Here is a 20845-nt window from a genome sequence, read left to right on the forward strand (position 1 = left end):
AATATGCTTAAATAAAAAGTTTGGTTTTTTTGCAAAGTATTCAATATAAAAAGTAATGGTTGAAGGATCTCACCAAAACCCCCTCCCCCCAAGATCCACAGTATCTTTTAAATGCAGATTATTTAAGCACTATTCTATTTTACATCATGATTAAAAGGCTTTAAGAAATCACTTAAATCTTGATGCAAAGGACCTAGGAGCGAAGTATTAATAGTGGCTCCTCACCTTGAGGTGTCAGTTCTGCCACTGGCTTCGCCTTCACTTGGATCCCTCAAAACAAAGTTAAGGTTGAGATTCAATGATAAAGGTGAAAAATAAAAGTTAAGAAAACCTATATCTAGAACAAATGTTAAATAACTACTGAACAAAAAAAAAGCATAATAATGTCAAGTCTAATACTATTTGATATTATTTTTCACAGCTGTAATTTTAATTTCTCTTTACAATACCTTAACTTCTTTCAACACTGACGTGTAACTATTTAATATATTTTTTAAACCTATGTGAGGATTAACACATTGTTCTCAACCTACTGCAGACTGTGCAACTGCCACACATAATTTCAGCAAGCGCAGAAGAGCAGCAGTCCCAAAGGGCTGGTTCAGAGAGGTTCCTCTCACGCAAGGCTGCAGCTAGTGCAAACCACCCTGCACCTTTCTGGACCAGGTCACTACATGTCGATCTCGAAAGCACTGTGTACATGCCCACAGTTCAGCACAGTCACATAAATAAAGATAAGACGTGCCTAAGTGTTTGCCAGACCAAAACTTTGGAAGCCAGTTCAGAAAAGTTACTTTAACATCTGCTTAACTTTAATTAAACAGATGTTATAGTGACTGCAGTAAGATTATTGATGAGCTACAAGTTAAGTATTATACTTATCTTTTCAAATTACAATTGTAATTTATAAAGGAACTATTTTGTATCATGCCTTTTTAGTCTGAAGCAACTTAAGAAAATACCATAGACTGTATAAGCCACTTTGGTACATTCCTAGTGCTGCAATACAAGCATTTTAGTACATAATTTCAATTAGTTACTTAATACCTCCAGAACACAAATACTTTAATAACTAGCACCTCAGAAGTATTGTTTGACACAAATCATTGATACAAAATACTTCAATACCCTATAGATTAAAGATTCCCACTATGCATATTCTATATACTTACCAGAAAAGGCATTTACCTTTGCCAAAAAATAAGAAGTCTATCATAACACCTTCTAATCAAAGTATGTTTTAAAATATTATTTACTAAACAGTACAGAAGTTAGAGGTATGCATTTAGGTGATGCCAGTTTAAAGAACAACAAAACCCCCCAAACTTTGTTCTCTGTAGTCCCAACCATTAAAGAAGTTCCAAACAGCTTTTTAAGTTGAAATAAATAAATAAATAAATAAATAAATCTTATCTTTGCTACAGGAAAATCTACTCTTCATTTGACTTTTTTAGCACTATAAGACAAAATAATCTTTTTTAGAATAAGTTATATAAAAATCTTTTATAATGAAGATTATTTTAAATCAAAGGTCAACACAGTTTACAGTATGTTAATTATAAATACACAGTTTACTTAAAAATACTAACTCTTTAATCTGCTTTTCAAAAAAAATTCAAGGTCCCATTTTTTGGAAGATACCAGTGAGTCATAACTAGCGGAAAAACCCAGCTTGTGCTCTTGAAATTGATTCATTACTTAACAGCAAATACACTTCTTACTATTCGGAAATCTATACTAATAACCCCTCTGACTAACTTTGTTTTAAGTTGAGAACTCCTCCTTCCCCCAAATTATGTGAGTGCTGGAGATGCCAAAATGGAGAATCATATTCCTGTATCTTCAGGTTTCGAAAAAAGAAAATCATTCATACACTTTTTTTTTAATTCTTTTTGTTATCACAAGAGATATGACTTTAGATACACACTGGCACACTATTAGCATACCAGGTGAAGGGAATTTTATGAGGAACATGACTGAATTCCTTCCTAGCTTTCTCTCTTCTTTCTCCCTGTAAGATCACCTTAGGCAATTCATCATATTGTACTTAGGAATTTGCAACTATTAGCTTAAATTACGAAGCCTCAAATTAAAGACACTTTGAATTTATCCTTCTTTTACACAGAAATTACATATTTCAGTCCATAATGGTGTAATTCTGCAAATAAAATGGAGATTTGCAAGATACAATTCTGTTGTAAAACTGATAATAGTGTAGAAAGGACAATGAACTGGCTTGGGAACTCTAAGTAAATCACTGTTAGACAGATGAAAACAAACTTAAGTCTCCCTTTAGGAAAGCTATTAGGACTGCTAAATCAACAGTCACTTGAAATTAAACCGCGTATCTGAAATTCTTTTCCAGCATCTCTCCTCATGTTGTTATTAATACCACAGGAATGAAGGCAGTTCCAAGAGTCTCCGCCAGATGCATGCTTTCTCTTCTTTCAGAATCCCAAACTTACTTTTGAAGAAGTTGGTAACACAGTATGAGTGGCTACATAATACTGAAATACTAAGATTTCCAGATGTTCAGATTTGTGCCCATTTCTAAGCTTCTCAGAATTTAGAAATCTCTAAAATAACTTGCAAACTCCAATTCCATCTAAAGTACAGCAGTAAAATTGTAATAAACACAGCCCTTGCAACAAACTGCACTCATGTCACTACTCAGCAGTTGATCGTAAGCAGTATAGTTAACATTTAATGACTTATATTTTTAGATATTGCTTCCAATATTTAAGTTCATTTGAACTTAAAAGTAATAACTTTGTCTTTCAGTCATAAAGCATGAACAAAAAAAGAAAAACTTGAGTATCATTCTCTTGCTCCTTTAAGATAAAGAAACAAGAGAATAGTTGGCCAAACATAAATGCTTACAATATACACAGAGAAGTAAAACAAAGCAAGTTCTGGAAGGAATACACAAAACAAACTAAATTCACATTTACTTCAGACCACTAAGCTGGAAATTCTCGATGACTTTGCAATTACGGCCCTATTTATAGGCTGGGCTTTATTTTTTTTTTTTCTTTCCTCTCTCTCTCTCTCTTTCTCTCTCTTAAAAATTCAGAGGTACTAACCTGCGAACAAACTTGGAAGTTATCTTGCTTATTATACCAGTTGATGTCCCTCTTCTAGCATGTGCAAAAGCACCGGTTTCATGTGATGGTGAGGCAGGCGGTCCATTGTAAGTGGCATTACGCCGCTCCCTTAGCTGCTCACCATGGAAAGTGCTTCGACTTGAGCTCCCCCGAGGAAAGCGAGTTCGGTCTGGAGTGGTAGTGCTAATACTATGAGCAGACGGGGAAGCAGCAGGCACTCTTTGAGTTGCACTGCTGGGAAAAGAGAAGCATAAATAAAGAGAAAGACTACACTAGAAATCCTCCTACATGACAACCATTTCTTAAAGACAGGAAAAAAAAAATTTTTTTTAAACCTGAGCCCACTACTAATTCACTTTTGTGATTCATACTTGGAAATAATCAAGTGATATTTTCACTGTAGAAATAATTATCTGAAGTGTTAAGAGCAGTTAAAAAAATACACAGATAATAGGAGAAAAGAAAAAGGAAAGAAAGCATCTAATAATAGCTGAAAGTGCTCCCTGCCCTCTTTCTGAAAAAGATATTCATAAAAGACTCCTTATACACAAGCACTGCTAAAATCTTGCAAATATTTCTTATGAAAGAACCAACCGGCAAAAATTTATAAATTAATAAAGCTACTTGGGTAGTTGAGAGTAAGAGCAGCTATACTACGGTGCATTTAGACAAAAGTGAGACTAATAATCTCCAAAATCAACATGTTAAACATTTTACTATCTAGTTTGAATTTATGGCAGCCTGTATTGTATGGTCAGGTCTGCACTAGTTAAATTTTTAAACTACCTAAGTTTTCCAAAAGTTTCCAGAGGGAGCCAGTCAAGAAACTAAGTGTCTGCAAATACACACCACGAACAAAATCACTCCTGAAATCATTTGTAATACAGATATTACTTGAGTAAACTACTATGTCAGAAGGGAATGCAATATGACAGTTCTGAATAGATTGCAAGTGTACTGAAATATGCCATGAGCTAAACAATTTTTTCAAGTCTAAAGCATTGCAGAAATAACAAGCAAACCATTACCTTGGTCGGTAAGCTTCAGTGCCATCTTTGATGGTTGGCAGGGTAACTTTTATTGGATGGCCAGAGGCAGACATCGACTTTTGATGTCGTGGCCGTGCTGATACAGCAGACGCTACTGTGGAGCCCGCCGAGGATGTGCTACTTGCAGACATTTCTGTCAGGCTTTCACCGTGCCAGCAAGGCAGGTGGGCCAAAACGATGGAAAATAGAGGGGAAGGAGAGAAAAAAAAAATAATTTAAAAGGTATCTGTTTCAACAAATAGAAGAGTTGGTGTAAAACACTAAATAGTTTCACTTTAGTGTTTAAATCAACTCCAGATCCTGAACGAGAGTCTTAGGATTACGAATGACCGGCATGCAAACAAAAAACAAATACAAGTTGTTTTAAAGAAGTATGCATGATTTCTGGGTTTTCATATTAGTATCTTGTTCAAGGATGTTGGTTGTTTAGCTTCTCTTAAAAACAGTTACACTTTGTTTAGCATAGGCATAGGTCTTTTAAATGCCAAAAAATAGAGACAAAAAAAAATATTGTTATTGAAAAGCCGTTCAATTATTTTTTGTTACATTATGAATTCTAAACTAAGATGGTATATTTAAATGGAATATTAACTACATATTAACAGAAGTTCATCTCAACGTAGAAAATACCTGTCAAGAAGCAACTCTGATTGCTAACAAGGTGTGCAGAGCAGGTGTTAAAAAATTTACTCCCCCTCTCCCTCCAAAGGCATAAAAAAAAAGTAAGCATCAAAAGCAAAATGGAAAAATAATTACTCATTTTTCTTTTAGAATATAAAAAATACTGTTAAACACCATCAGCCCCAGGAAGATTTCATTTCACAAACAGCCAGAAAGCTGAGTGATGAGGTTGCCTCTCAACTGAAGTCAGAAACACGCAACTGCAGGAAAATCATTTCATGTTCATTCTTACTGTTCAGAAACCATAAATCACATCACTACATATGTTAAATCAGGTTCTTTCATTCCTCCCAGGAATGAATCTTACAAAAGTACTCAATGCTGAAGAAAGACTATCTGACAATGGGAAAAAATACAATTAAAAAAAAGTCACAGAAGGTTTAAACAGATTGATTAAAAAGATCTTCTTTTTGTGAAGCAAATATCCGGTTTTCAGTTAAAAAATCCAACATCTAAAACTCAAAAAAAAAAAAAAATTAGAACAGCTGACACATTTTCATTTGAAAGGGATCTTGTTTCTAAAGGATCAAGTTGTCCTCTTCCTCTCTAGTTTTTGACAGTGTATTAAGGGAAAGGCAGCTTCACCAAAAGCTCTGGCCTATGGGAGGTGAACTGCAGCACCCCGGGGACAGCGGGGAAGGCTCCTTCCCCAGCACCGCAAGAGCAGAGCCTGGGCTGCCTTCCCAAGGCGGCCAAAACGGGCCACCCTGCTTCCAGCAAAATGTTCACCTTCTCCATCCGTCCTCTATCCCAGCCACTGCTGCACTCACCCTCATGATACAGTTATTTCCATCAGCATTTTTATTTCTGATTAGTCTGAGGGGTAAAGAAGGGATGAAAGGAGAAACAGAAACCACTGTGTTATGAATTTTTAAAACCAAAGTCGAAAGACTTGAGCTGAACTACAACTCTGCCTCCACAAGCACAAATGAAATTACTTTAAAAGTGTATTAGGAACAGTCCCAAAGCTGTATGTTTGTTATAAAGATATAAAGCTTTCAGCTTCAGAACTACACCAGATACAAACTGAACTGCAATACAATGTATTGTAGGAAAGCCAAATACAAAAGATTATTCTTTTCAAAAAATGAAAGAAAAGCCCCAAGTATATTTATTTTACTGATGAAACAGACAGGGATTGAAGAGTTGGTCATCTCTTCAATGCTATAAAAAATTAAACTATAAAACAAAATAACTCAAGATAAAATCCATTCTCATTATAGTATTTTTGGTATTACATCTATTAAAAGAAAACTATCAATACTTTTCCAAAATCAGAAAGATATATTTTAGTACATACTTGAAACAAAAATGATCCTTTTTAAAAAGAAAGATAACATACATAGTTTGTAACAAATGTTACTCAAGTATTTTAAATTATAAATAAAAATTTGGAAATATATTTTTGAAAACATCACCTGATAATTTGAAATTAATTCAATATTGAAAATTATTTTTCTGCTTATTAATGGACCTCATTAAAGCAATTTAAATAATTGACTATATTTCTCTAAAATAATAGTTATTAAATTATTTTCAGATCATAATTTATATAAAAGTCTCCTCTTTCCCTTCACAGGTTCCATAGCTCATCATCTTAGCATATATCAACAACCCTATATTTTTCCTTTCTCCAAAATCAAATATATCATTAAAAACTTCAAACACTAACTCAGAAAACAAAACAGAACTAGTTTACTTGATTATGTTATTTCATGACAGGTACTTCTATTCTTTCTACTTTAATAGCATTATTTAAATTACTTAGAAATCAGAGTAAGTTGGCTACTGTTTAAAAAAAAATCCTGTTATTTTAACTAATGTTTTATTTTATAATTGGATACAGATGATAACTACACCAAAGATGCACAGAGAGGATGTTAAAAAAAAAAAAAAAAAAAAAAAAAACTAAACACAATAGTGTTAAATATTATTGTATTTAAGAAAACATTTCAAAGCAGGTGTACTTATCATCCCACCTACACATACAATTTGGTTATAATCACTACAGAAGTATTTGAGCTAAAAAGATAAAGAAAAGGTTCAATTTCCCTTACAAGTTAAGTTTTTCTAATAATTACTAGAGAAAATGACAAAGAATTATATTATGCTGTTAAGAGTGATCCACCTGAAGTACTCCATGGCAGACTTAATTTGTCAATTTAAATTGCAAGTATAATTATCTTCTCCGCGTTGGAAGACAACCCTTAGTAATAAATACGATTCCCTACAAAGGGGCAAAGGCAGATCTACACATCTGGTTATAAATTTCATCACAAATGTAGAAGCTTCTGTGGAAGGTAGCATTTGACTGCATGTTTTCATCTTATATGCTTCACATCATGTTTCATATTAATTGCATAACCCACCTCCTGGTATTCCTCTTTTCTTAGACTAGTGAGGAAATTTAAGAATACCTGCTGTCCTTCCCATTCTGTATTGCAGAATAGCGATCTGAAGACCGCTCACAAACGTAAGTGTTCCTTCTTGTCATCCCAGTACCAGCAAACACATTGCTCTAGAAGAAAATTAAGACTAAATTAAACGATGTATGAAATGAAGTCTTCTACTTGTATATAAAGTTGTACCGAAAATGCAAATATCAGAAGCAAATCAAAACACAATTTCAGCAATTTAAGCACATTCTTAGTGTCTTCAAATGTACTAGGTTACATCTACTGACACAAATCAATTATATCATCAGCTATTCCTTTTCAACACTTTCTTCAGCATCTCTTTACTATACCATTGGGAGTGCATGAAAAGAAAATGTAGAGAAGCATCATTTTGCTGACTTTGCTTTATTAAGTATTATCATCCACTTCTTTATATATAGCGTTACTGAATTATTTGAGTCTGAAATCAAGAGTCACAGGAGCTAAATACCCCACGAAATCCCAAAAATCATATATGCTGAGCTAATTTAAATGCTTGCTTGTGCAGATTAAGTTGGTAACTAGAGCTCCAGCCTTACAGTTTGCTGCCCCCTGTCGAGAGGGCTTACAAAATTAAAATGAAAAGATCTATCAATCTGTGTTAGTCAAGCCAGAAATTACAATGCACAATTGAGGAGAGTTCTACCATAAGAATTTATAACAAGTCATAGCAAATATGTTTCTAGCAATGAACACTGACGGTACCTTCTTTTTGTTACTTACTTAAATTTTGCATACATCTCATAAAACGCATCCAACATTCTCCTCCTCCCTCCTGCCAAGCACCAATTACTTCCTCCTACTTTCAGTATGTGAAGTACAATTCTAATATAGTACTTATTGAATTTGTGGTGGGAGAGGTTTTCAAAATAACCAGGCATGTTGGCAAAAACTTTTAAACACGCTAAATTCAAGTACTGTAGAGCATCATTAATTTTGCAAGATTTACTACGTATTTATAAAGTAGTTTAGGGAAAAAACAAAGAAAAGTAGTTTAATCATGTTTTACGTATGTACAAAAGAATGTGAACTAGATACTGCTTTTAAACTATTACCAGAGAAAGAAGAAGGCATGTAAGTGTAAAAAGATGTAAGTGTTCCAAGATTTTTCACCTACTCTGCAGGACCTAGTTTATAATAGGGCATACTGAATATTTGCTGTCAATTTTTTTCCCCTCGTATTATGTACAGTACTAATTTTATAATAGCAAGTGCATCTAGAGAAGTTTCGTTGTCCTTAAAAACATACATTAAAAAAAAACCCTCTCCTAGAAGTAATTCAGTACAGAATGTGCACAGAAACTATTCTCTTTGTAAGAACAGATTCTGTTAGTTGACTTTACATCTTAAATGAGAAGATCAGAAGCAGCTGTACAGGCCATACAGGGCCAGCAGACCATGCATCCATGACTCTAGTTAGTGCTAAGAAAAACATAATTGCCACAATTCCCCTTCATCCTAGGAAGGTCTAAAAATGTAGATTCTGTTTATTCTATTAATAGTGCTTTGAATACATGCTTTTTTATAGCATCACACTGATAAATAAAAACAACAACAAAAAAATAAATCTATAGCATAGTTAATTCCAAAGCTTAGTCTAATGAATAGATAGATTTTTTTACCATAAAGCAATAGCTTTGTTTTAAAAATAAATTGGCACTTTCTTTGAAGGAACATAGCATTTTACTGAAGCTATGTTACTTGAGGTGTAACTCTCCCCCTTTGTTTCCCTTATCAACAGCTTTTTTGCTTTAGTGTTTCCCCATATCAGAATGGAAATTTGTACAGATTAGTGAATAACCTGTTTCAAAATACCATTTATAAGGAAGTTTAACCAACTACAGTCAATACTGTTTTTCAAATTAAGCTCTTGTAAGTTAGGCTAATATGTGATCGAAGGCAAGTAATATTTTAAAATATATCTTACCGTCCCTAAAACCATGCTACCCTTGGTCACACAAAAGTATTTTTAAATTCTCTGCATTAACTTCTGGCTAATTTAATTTTAAACACGTTTTAAGGAAAAACAAATTCATGTTTTTTGTGTAAGTTGCTCGACTGTAACTACAGTAGCAATATCAGATGCCAATACACCTTAATTTTGCTCATCACAAAACCTTTCACGAAATCCCTAAAATAGTAACAGATCTGCAAAGTACAAACATTGAAGTCGCTATTAGCAAAGTAAATCAATTTCTCACTCTTCAGGGTAAAGATGCTCTATTTAATTAGTTCTCACAAAGCAGAGAAATGCTTTCAACATATCATCAAGCTTATAACATATATCACTGTAATCAGCTTTGGGGCAATATACTTCTGGGAAAGCTTAGATATGAAATCTCATCTTAGAAGACTACGCCTCTGCATGCAAGCCACACTGCCATAATTTTCAAGTTCCTTTGTGGGAAAAAACATTTTAAAGAAATGTGAAAAAATGTTTAGAGCATCTCTGGATCTACTGCAGATACAGTCTGCAGAATCTTAAGAGTCAGATAAACTTCAGTGTATTTTTTTTAATAGAGAATTCTAGTAGAGATGTGCATTGTCATCTCAGAATCCAAGATGTGAATCAGTATTCAGAATCTCAAACGACAGTGAAAATTCCTGTTCTCTGCTTACTGCAGTAAAAGATGGCAGGTATCTTTGTATTTAATGCAGCTTATCTCTTAAATAGGAAAAAGTATACTTGCATCTTAGTCTAAATTATGATTCATGCATATTACAAATCATTTTTCCCCACATGAACTCATGCTCCTACATGGTATACATTTCTGCTCAAATAGCACACAGTATTTTTCCATTGTGTGCGCTGAACACTGATACTACTACACATGAACCTCCAAAATACAAAGTAGAAGACTTTTACATGAGAAGAGACAGACTCTTCTACTTGGAAAAAAAAAAAGTGTTTGAGATAGTAATACGACAGGATTACAAAACTATGAGTTACATGGTAATGGAAGAATTTGCAAATTAATCATTTCCTAATACAAGGACCACGTTGTAACTCACATCATCACCAGGCAGTAAATTTAAAGACAAAAATTGGGTTATGCCACCACCACTAGCATGGCTTGTGGCTATTCTGTGAATTCTGCAGCTTGTCATGGAAGCCCAAAATACAAGTGGTTTCAAAAAGCTAAACTGACAAATTCATAGAGAATAAGTTCATAAGAGATATTACAAAGGGTCATTCAGATGAAATCTTTGATTCAGGAAGTTCCCTGGTTTTCTTCCAGATACACAAGCATTGGCAAACCAGGGAAAGAGCACTCAATATTGACACTGTTCTTGTGTTCCTTCTCTAAATATCCACCATTTGTCCCAAAAGATCTTCAGTTTTCCTGAGAGTAGATATTCTTGTGCTTACAGTTAGGTTGGTGTTAGAAAAAGTAAGGTTGGGCGGAAGGGAAAGATGTATTTTAAAATACATTCGCTGTAGTCTATTTCTGTCTGCCAGTAAAAGTTACCAGAAATAGCCTTAGTGGCTTATTCAGTAATCATTATGTCTATAGTAGATTTTGTTTAAATATAGAAAAATAAATATAACAAACCAAACACATACACACACACACGCACACTCACACTTGGAACTGTAGTTGACTTCTTTCTTTCTGGACCCACAAGTGGACTTGCAGTCATCTCTCCTTTGGATCCCACTGTAGTGCTGCTAAGTTTGCGTGATACATCTTTGTCCCAGTCCTCTTTCTGATCACTTTCCACACTATTTGCCTGAGCCCTTTTTGTGTATGACACAGCAGGAGGAATTGATGGACCAACTGTCAAATAAAAACAGTATTAATACTACCTAAACATAACCACTGTGTTTTCCTTAGTCAAAATAGTCTAAGTAAGATTAGAGGAAACTTTTCTGAAGTTTTTCTTTGTTTTAGTACTTCTTGCCTAAAATTCTCTTCAATATACCAGGAAAAACTTTTTCTCCCTAAAAAACTAAAATTACTGTGTTTAAAGTGTGTTGGCACTTGGAAAAATACAGTTCTTCCCTCTCATCTTTTTCAAAATGCTTTGGGGTAAATCATCTATTAGAAGAAGTCTGTGCTCCCTTGAAATAAAAAGTAAATGTTTATCAGCTAATGATGTGCTCCACAGCACTGGTTACTTTTTTTTCGGGGGGGCGGGGGGGGGGGGAAGAGGGCATAGAAACATAGAGGGAGAGCAGTACTGGGAAAAAATAGAAAGAATGGGAATCTAGACAGAGAGAGGGGTCAAAACTTTAAAAATCTCTAATAAAATGATAGAGGTTTTTGAGATTTTTATTTTTTTTAAGTATGTACTCTTTTTGATGTAGTCACTTTCACCCGCAAATGCTTCCTGAACACTCGGCAAAACTCTTGTCTTCAGGAAATCAACCATTTGGCCCCAACTCTAAAAGCACTTATAAACACAATGCTTTGCAGCCTTTGAGTTTATTCAGACCAAGATTTTACCATTACCTCCTAAGCAGGGAACATCCTAAAGCTATTACTCAGCTAGTCAACCACATAACAAGTCCAAAAAACCTAATATCACATATTAAATTGCCTCTTATTTACCATAGAAGCAATCATACAGATATAAAAGCATCACAGCAGAGCATGATGAGATACACAACAAATGCACAAAGCAGTGGATTGGCCAGGTTCACAAAACACTGCACATTCAGACTTGAATTGTCTATGTTACTTTACTTGCTGGAATGTCATCCCCACCATGATCACTGAACCGTCGTTGTTTCTGATTAGTTGATATACTCCGCTGGACCTTCAAGTGAGCTGGAGACTGCACAGAACTGTTGTTGAGGTCACTGCTAGGACGAGATCTTTGACTCAGGTTGCTGCTAGACAAGGACTCACTTCCTTCAAACTGTAAGGAAAACATTTTTGAAAGCCTAAACAAAATTTAACATTACTGGTAGTTTTATGACATAATATAGTAAAAAATTCCAATCAAAAGCATTTTTTTTAATTTAAAATTATACTCAAGAGTTCAATCTTCTGCAAGCTGACCCTTTTCACTTTATTATTGCCTGTGTTGGACTGTAAAACAAATAGCCCCACAATCATGTTCTCAAACCACATCTGCATAGGCTTTAAAAATACACACCTGAAGCTAAGAGAAAAAGTTAATGAGCACTCAAAATAAAGTTGGAGGAATCTTGACAATAACAAACACGGTTATTTCAAAATTCAAACCAAAGAACAGGTCTTTCTCCCACTTGTATTTTCTTTAAGCCTAAAGAACACTTCTAGCATCAGAACAATTTAAAAATGCCTAACCTGGAACACAAGTCAGAGAAGATAGAAAAGCAAGTACTAACAATTCAAGGATTCTTTACAACCTTCAATACGCTTTCAGAAGATATGCAACTCATCCTGTAACTGTAAAACCAGTGGCTAAGAGGTAGACATTGTAAGCAGAAGTAGTGTAAAAGCCAAACTTCCTCTTCCAAGTAGTCTGAGTCAAAAATCATTTCAGACAGATTCCTTCCACACTGTGCAATCACATGGGAATTCTAGTTCAGAGATGTTGTGGGAAAATACACTGAAGGATGCTCATATCAGAACTATACTATGTTAGAAATGAAGAAAGGCCCATGAAGCAGTAGGAAAACAAAACTCCTTCAAAAAGGCAGTCTTGGCTTGATTTCTTGAAAATCCTCATAGCTTTAAAAGATCTGCAGATCCCGCTAGTTCCAAAACAGTTGAAAGACCTTCTATCATGAATTTACTAGTGACTATGATACAATTATTTAATATATAACAAAATGTACTATAGTATATTGATGAGAAAGGATGAGTTCACGAATGAGAAAGCAAGAAAAGGATGTCACAGCTTAGTATTTGGAAAAATAACTGCCCTTGTCAAGTTTTTAACTATTTCAGATTAACTGTAAACATACATGACTAATGACAGAAAAAAGACCCAGAACTCAGAAGTCACATCATTTTAGATTAAGAGCTAGCTTTTTTTTAATAAGCAGTTCAACATATTTGTCAGCAAATGTTAAGACAGTATATCTAATCTATTCCTTCATATGGGAACTATATATGTATGTGTATATATATATATATATATATATATATGTGTGTGTGTGTGTGTGTGTGTGTGTATATATATATATGTTTAAAAAAGGAAAGACATAACTAAATTATCAATTCTAAATTATACATTTTAATTTTACAAGAGTTCATTAAAAAATATTCAGGACATTCAACTCAGTCAGGTCAGCAGATGTAAATTAGGTAGCACTTACTTCAGGTGGTTTTCTACCTAGAAGCAGGTAGGTAGCCATAACCTCATCATACTTCTGGTTTACTAAAGATTCACGGATTTCCTCTCTTGAAAATCCCATCGTGACCATTATGTCTAAAAATAAAGAGTTAAACATTAATAGAATAAGTATTTAGGATTTACTGACAATTTAAGAACACTGAAAACAAAAAGATTTAAAATGTAAAAGGCAATTGGAATTCAAATTAATTAGCATCATCTTTGCTGTGCAAAACCAAACAACAACTCCCTGTTTTCACTGTTATCCTCTTGAACACTCTCAGTATCTATTACATGTAATTCAATAAACAAATAAAACACTTGCAAACAAACTATAAATAGCTACAGGGCCAATACAGTATATCTCTCTGTTCCAGGGCGATAAAAAAATTATTACCCTTATAATACAATGTTTCCTTCTGCCCACTCAATGCTGCAACCTTAGTTGTCCTTTGCTGTGCTTATAGTCACATCAGCTCAGTGAAGTCACAAGAGCAGTTATAATGAGGGCTTTGTCACGTAATTTCTCATTTAAATAAAAAGAAAACATTTTACTTGTGTCTTGGTTTCTATAAAAAAAATGAGTTTGACTTGCAAGATAGAATTGGCTATGTACATCAAATGCAACACTCTTGTCTTACCTATTCTCTTGGTGTCATTAAAATCTGGTTCAGGCTCAGTATATGGCTTTAATTCTTCTTCTTCATGGCCAACATTCATCCACCGATCCTTCATAATTTGCTGAGGAAACAAATGAGTCTTAGTTTAATATGCCATTTTTCTACCTGATTATATTTGTGCTGGGTGGTCTGAGAAGTAAAACAACTTAACATTCTTATTAATATGAAAGTTGTTCCTTCCCTCTCTCCTTCTCCCCTCATCTTCTTCTAGGTCCTCCCTTTATCTTTCATATATTTTTAAATTTCCATTAATTAATTCTCTCTACTATCCATTTACAAGCAACCAGTTGAAAATATCAGAAAAACTACTGAAAGAAAAAACAGCACTTCTCACAAACAACTCTTTCATTTTATGCCCTGCCCCTGGCCTCTCAGTCCTGTCGAGTGTTTGACACACTCCTAACCTAATCTTGATTAAGATCCCTAAATGCTACCACAATGAAAATTCTAACAAAATAAATTCAAATAAAATAAATAATTCCTTCAAATAATAACTCCATGAATGTTTAGAAACTAAAGAACTATTTCAGAAGTGTGCCTGTAACCCCAACTAGTCTTTTTTTTTTTCCTCTCTCCCTATGGATCTTTTCCTTGCACAAAAACCACACACGTTCACGTTTCAGCTGGAAGGGGAAAACGCCTTCACCTCTCTTGCTCCAACACACGCATGTTTACTTTAAAAACGTCATGTTCATATCTTAGGAAAATCTCCTGTCTGCTGCAGCCTAGATCTCCCACATGCCTGCAAGGTTGATCAGGTGGAGTCCCTAAACCACCAACCACAACTTTGCCTCATGCACTTATTTTTAAAACAGCTAAAAAAAAAAAAAAAAAAGAAAGAAAAACAACACACAATGCTTTCCTCCTACAGCAACACACAGGCATACATGCCTCTTGAGGGACAGATGCTAATACTGCTCACTAGACTGACAGAAGACCGAGACAAGTGCCAACAAGTCCAAGTTTCCCACAGGCTCCAAATATGCTTCTCAAACACCAAACTAAGTTCTCTCACATACACCAAACGACTCAATTTTCCACTGATACAACCAAATTTTTTGTATGCAGTCCTGCTGCCAAATACAGACCTAAAGAGTTGTTTCCTTACAAGTACAATACAGAACTCTGTACTTGAGCTGGTTAACATTTTGCTAACAGTAAGACTGAAAGACATTCAAATTCTATCACAAAACTGTTTTTTCAAAGGCATCTGTTTTCTGGAGGCAGGCAGGGCTGTGGACACACACGGTTACGCTGCAATTCTAGCACACAGAGCAAACTCACTTGACAACAGACTCTGGTTATTTATTTGTAGCCTTTTAGTAACATGGTACGACTCCAGAAAGAGCGCCTGCAATTACAATGCTTTAAAAATCCTGTTAGTTTAATTGAAGCGAAGATAGAGCAGGGATTTTAAATGACACAAAACACCCTGCTTGAATTCCCATTTCCCTTTCTTGATCCTCTTTAACAAACAAAAACAATTCCCGTTTTGTTTCTCACGTCTTTCTAAAGTATGTGGGTCTACAGTTCAATGGAAGCTACTCCAGGTTTGCATCTGTTAAATATCTAAACTTTTGTTATCTTCTGTCTTTCAAATACATGACCTTGCAGGCACACTGAGTTATTGTGCAATATTTAAAATAGCCTCTTAAAATGAAACATTTGGAAATGACACAAACGATCTGGTTTCAGTATCAGTATTACATCTGTGTAAATTCAGCTTGGTTTTTGGTCAAGCGATTACAGAACAACAGCCTTGGCCAGCATATTTAAAGCTTGGACTATGAACCCAAACTGTATTACAACCAACTAGGTATCATCGAAATTTCTCACAATCTTCAGGAAAGCTATCTAATAAAAATTTGCACTGGCTCAAGACTTGTTTTTCCTCAAAAAAACTGGCTTCATTATTCTTTGCAAGCATAAATCCGCTCTGCTGGAATTTCACATAGCGTTGCTTTTCAAAGAACTGAGGCGAGGGGAAAAATTGCTCAAAACTTTGTCAGGGAAGAGAGTTACTGTGCTTTTTCCAATCTCTTCCTGTGATGATTTACTGTTTTATAACACTAGCTTGCTTCTAAAATGTTTTCTCTCTGCTGCAACTACGAAAAAGTCAATGCAAATTACAATAAATGTACCCGATTCTTACCAGCAGACTGGCTAAGCCTAACGCATACACTGCTGACACTGTGTCAGGCTCAGCTTTGATGCTAACGTCACTGGCAAACATCTTATTGGATGATCTGGGAAAAACATGCATGGGAACTGTGAGCGGGTGTACGGCTGGGACTGAGCAAATAATTAAAGGACAAAGCACAAGCAAAAATCCTCCTTATCTAAGGCAACATTATCTTTCCACTTTTAGAAAGCTTCTAATAAATACATATTTTCATTTTCAGTATGTATTTGTGCTCAGGCAGAAGAAAGTCTTTTTTTAAAAAAACAAAACAAAACAAAAAACCCCACACTTTCTACTCTCCATAGCTTTCCACTTCAACCAACGTATGATTTCAGGAACATTCATTTGAAAAAATTTGTTACATCTCTCTCCCTCAGATTAGAGCACAGACCTATGCCCATTATCCTCAAAACTGCCTAGACCCCCATCCTACATAACATTTATTTGCTCTCCTCCATACAGTCTGACAACTACGGACCTCCAGGTAGGCTGCTATCAAACACCTCCCCAGGGAGGAGTAAAGATTTTAAGAATTGCATAAGACTATAACATATAGAATGAATGTGCAATTAGATTCAAGGAGGAAATGTGAAACTCTGGAGAAATGTTTGATAAAAGGAAAATCCTACTTCCTAAAATTGAAGTATTATACTGTAGAAAAAAAAGAAAGAAAAAGTTTCACCATCTTGCAATGACTCAGCTCTTATCACTATCACTCTCCTCTGGACAACCATAAATATAATTAAGGAATATTAACAGAAGCAGAAAACCCCACCCACTGCTCTCTCCAGCACAGATTTTATTCAAGGTAAAGTCCAAGTCACAAAACAGTATCAACTTGAAAGAAATTGCATACAGATGGAGCTCAGTAAGTGCTGACTTTCTTGCACAGGTAGCAACCAGGCCAGGAAGCATAAGTCATTCCTCAAGTGAAAAGCTGCTTAAATGGGATTTATTCCCTGGAACACCATCCACTTGCTGCACAAGTATGCACAGAAAGATGAAACAAAGGTCACTGGTGATTAATTCATGCATGTATTATCTCCAAAACCATTCTATTTATAATCTGCTATACTTTTATTTCTAATGGTAAGTAGGCTTTATTTTAAAAGTCACTCTTTGTTAAAAGAATCACAAAAACAGAATAGAAACATTTAGAATGAATTTTGCACCAAAAATTCATGTTAAACATCAGCTCCAGAGCTATCCAGTAAGTACACACCAATACAGCGAACTTAAACAAAACTCTAAAAACACTGAACATTTCAGACATCTTACAAACAATGCACACAGACTCTCTGAAATACTCTACACCCCTGAAAAAGACAACCTGACTTACTAACAAAAACAGAACTCACTATAAATCTTTAAAGCAGATTTTAGCTAATGGACATAGTAAAAGTCATTATATGTGTTAATCCTCGGTCTATTCAGGAAAAACATTGCCAGAAAGGAGAAAAAGAAGACTTAAAAAATAGCTAATGTTATTAACTTATCCTCATTGAAAGAGCTCTTAGTATTTATCTGTATTGTGGTGATAACAAAAAAAAAAAAAAAGTTTCCTATCACAGTTAAAAATCATTCCTCTTCTATCTACCTCTTTTAAGAAGTCATGTAGGAAATTGCAAGTTATGTCAAAAGTGTTTACAGTGCTGCCTGCCACTGCCTTTGTTTTCAAAAAGATTCCAAGCCCAAGATATTTACAGTCTTGTTCTGCCTTCCACGTTTGAATTAGCTCCAATATCCGATGAAAACAAGCGTGAGCTGTTTGCACTCTGAAATGCTCTTAAATGACGGACTTCAGTCAGCTGAAATTAAGGTTAGTCTTTCATTTGTAAAACCTTCTATATTGAAACTGCACTGTTTCTGTGATGTTTCCTTGTTTCTTCCTAAGACTTGGGCCCTCAAGACAGAAATAAAGTACATATCATGAAAAATAAACAAATTTTAAGCAGTCATTGTATTTGCTTCATTCTTAATTTGAAAAAGCTGTTTTAAGAGGAAAGCACTTACTTCCAAGCTACCTCGTTTTATTGGATTCAGTACCAGTAGCTTCTTAAGTAGATTCTCACAGTCTGTGGACATATAGAACGGAATACGGTACTTCCCCCTCAGTACTCGCTCCCTCAGTTCCTTTAGAATAAAATTGTAGAAGGTGAATCTACTAACGACATAGAAGATTTAAAGGAAATAAAAGTCAAGCTTTCATATTTTAACCATACCTTTAGATTCTGACCATCAAATGGCAATGATCCGCTCACTAGCGTGTACAGAATGACCCCAAGACTCCACACATCCACTTCAGGACCATCATATTTCTTTCCTTGGAAAAGTTCAGGAGCGGCATAAGGCGGGCTTCCACAAAACGTGTCCAGTTTATTACCAACTGTAAATTCATTACTAAAGCCAAAGTCTGCAATTTTAATGTTCATATCTGCATCAAGTAGAAGGTTTTCTGCCTAAGAGAAAAATAAAAGAGCAAAAGGATAATTTATGTATCAGAATAAGATTAATATATTAATAGAGTATCATGCATCAACAAATGGAAAATGTTTCTTCCTTCTGAAGTAGTTAACCATCAGTATATTTCTTGCAGAACACAAGGAACTAATCCCTCCGAATCCTTTGCAAAGATTGAAAATTGGCTATATTTACCCAGGAGAACAGAACCGTTAAAATCAGCTAAATAGATTTGAAAGTTAACTACTGAATGAACTATACATTTTTTTTTCCCCTATATGAAATGACTTGGAAAGCTAAGCTTCAGACCAAGTATCTAGACATCTCAGAATAACAGGTTCATCTTCTGACAGGCTCATGCCTGTCAGCAATTTCTGATGTTAATGAATGTAAATCTAATCCCACATACCTAAGATTTTGGTAAAATAGCAGTTAAAAGGGATTTAAGACTTTAAAAGTAGATCTCTTCTGCTTACAAGATGAAGCACTTCAAGCTATGTGCTGTATCTTAGCATCCTGTGCCAAAAAAACCCTCTCCCCTTTATCATTAGAGTTTGCTTTAGCAATAACATCAATGTACATTCTCTCAAGTAATGCACTGTGCATAAAAAAAGTGTAATATAAATATAAAAAAAATAATGTCTGTGCAGCAATCATCATGTGAATGCTGTATCTCTTGTACACACAGATGCAAGTATTGAAGAACCTGCACAGTCAGTGAACAGTATTTTATTTTTAATATCATAGGTAGGTCCAAAGATAGAGTGAGGCTACAGAAATATTAGTAAGTTACTGGGGGAAAAAAAGTGCGTTTTCCAAAATCCAAGGATGCTACGCAATGAGTGAGACAGAACTGGGCAATGTTTACTCATTTGACTAGGCTCAGGCTGCTCATTTGCTAGAATGGAAGATTCACCCAATTGCTAAACATCAATTTTACAGCAAAAATGGACACACCTTGTCGAATGCTGCACTCGGAACTGAACCTGTTTGAAGCAGATACACAACTCTGCACCTTCCTTCCAGTCAAATAAGAAAAAAAATCCTCTTATTTCAGAATCAGAAAAGTATGCAATTCATTGGTCATTTGGAAATTTTTTTTTTTTTTTTTTTTTTTTGTCTTTAATAATCTCGCTTTCATTCAATGACCAGAACCAGAAACAATTTATGACCAATATATCAAGAGAACACTTGGGAAACAAAATTAAACCTTTGTTAGGAGTAAAATATAGCTTTTTCTCTTAAAAAAAAATTGGGAAAATAAAATATTTTTCAAGATAGTTAATGACCTGTAATCTCAGCTGGTTCCAGCTGATACGACAACTCACAGAGATATTTTCCAGATTTGACAGCCTGCTACATTATTGCACAAAGACTTCATTTTCCTTGCAGTCAAAACATCACTATTAGTGCAGCTGCTCTACAATTACAATAATCCTCCTAATTCAACAGTACTCCATTACTCATGTACCCCGTGTTTTTAGGTTTCTTACTAAAAAGAAGACACCAAACTTCAGCTTTTCTGTACACCAAATAACCAAAACTATGTTTATGTTGGTTAGATGTTCACAAAAACAAAAGCATAAACTGTCACTCAAAAGATACAATAGTTTATGTGCATTACAGTACAAGAAAATGTTGGAATCAATTATGGTGCTTTCTACTCAAATTGTTTAGAACTGTAGAAACAGTTTAACTAGCAATGGGCCTTGCACTCTCTCTTCTTCTGCTGGTATAGCCTGGACAAACTTCCACATTTTCTTATGCTTCTTCCTCGCTGACTCTGAAATAACTTGCATTTCACGAAATTTACCCTTCCTGTTGTTGAAAACAAAAAGGCTTATCAAATCCCCAAAGCAGTGCTAGACCTCTACCTTCAGGTGCTGATAATGCAAATTGGTCAGGCTTATAACATGGACAAAGGAAGAGCAGATATGAATGCAGATACAACTTTATAGTTCCATCTTCCCTCCCTCCAGTACCA

The 20845-nt window shown here is 34.8% G+C and overlaps 1 protein-coding gene across 8 annotated transcripts in view; it reads right to left on the reverse strand.

The window, feature by feature from the left end:
• The window catches only part of MARK1 (microtubule affinity regulating kinase 1), a 64988-nt gene that overhangs the window by 4723 nt on the left and 39420 nt on the right, over positions 1-20845 (reverse strand). For 2 of the 8 annotated variants that reach the window (XM_062571780.1, XM_062571787.1), the window contains 10 exons: positions 18624-18860; positions 18415-18534; positions 14181-14280; positions 13523-13635; positions 11979-12132; positions 10855-11048; positions 7252-7352; positions 4133-4294; positions 3084-3338; positions 226-270 (listed from right to left, as the gene is read on the reverse strand). In XM_062571780.1, the coding sequence (XP_062427764.1) occupies positions 226-270; positions 3084-3338; positions 4133-4294; positions 7252-7352; positions 10855-11048; positions 11979-12132; positions 13523-13635; positions 14181-14280; positions 18415-18534; positions 18624-18860 (1481 nt within the window). The remainder of the gene's footprint in view (positions 1-225; positions 271-3083; positions 3339-4132; positions 4295-7251; positions 7353-10854; positions 11049-11978; positions 12133-13522; positions 13636-14180; positions 14281-18414; positions 18535-18623; positions 18861-20845) is intronic. The other 6 variants (XM_062571783.1, XM_062571781.1, XM_062571782.1 and 3 more) reach the window with 6 other exon arrangements.

The sequence above is a fragment of the Rhea pennata genome, chromosome 3 (genome assembly GCF_028389875.1).
Source record: "Rhea pennata isolate bPtePen1 chromosome 3, bPtePen1.pri, whole genome shotgun sequence".
Taxonomy (NCBI): domain Eukaryota; kingdom Metazoa; phylum Chordata; class Aves; order Rheiformes; family Rheidae; genus Rhea; species Rhea pennata.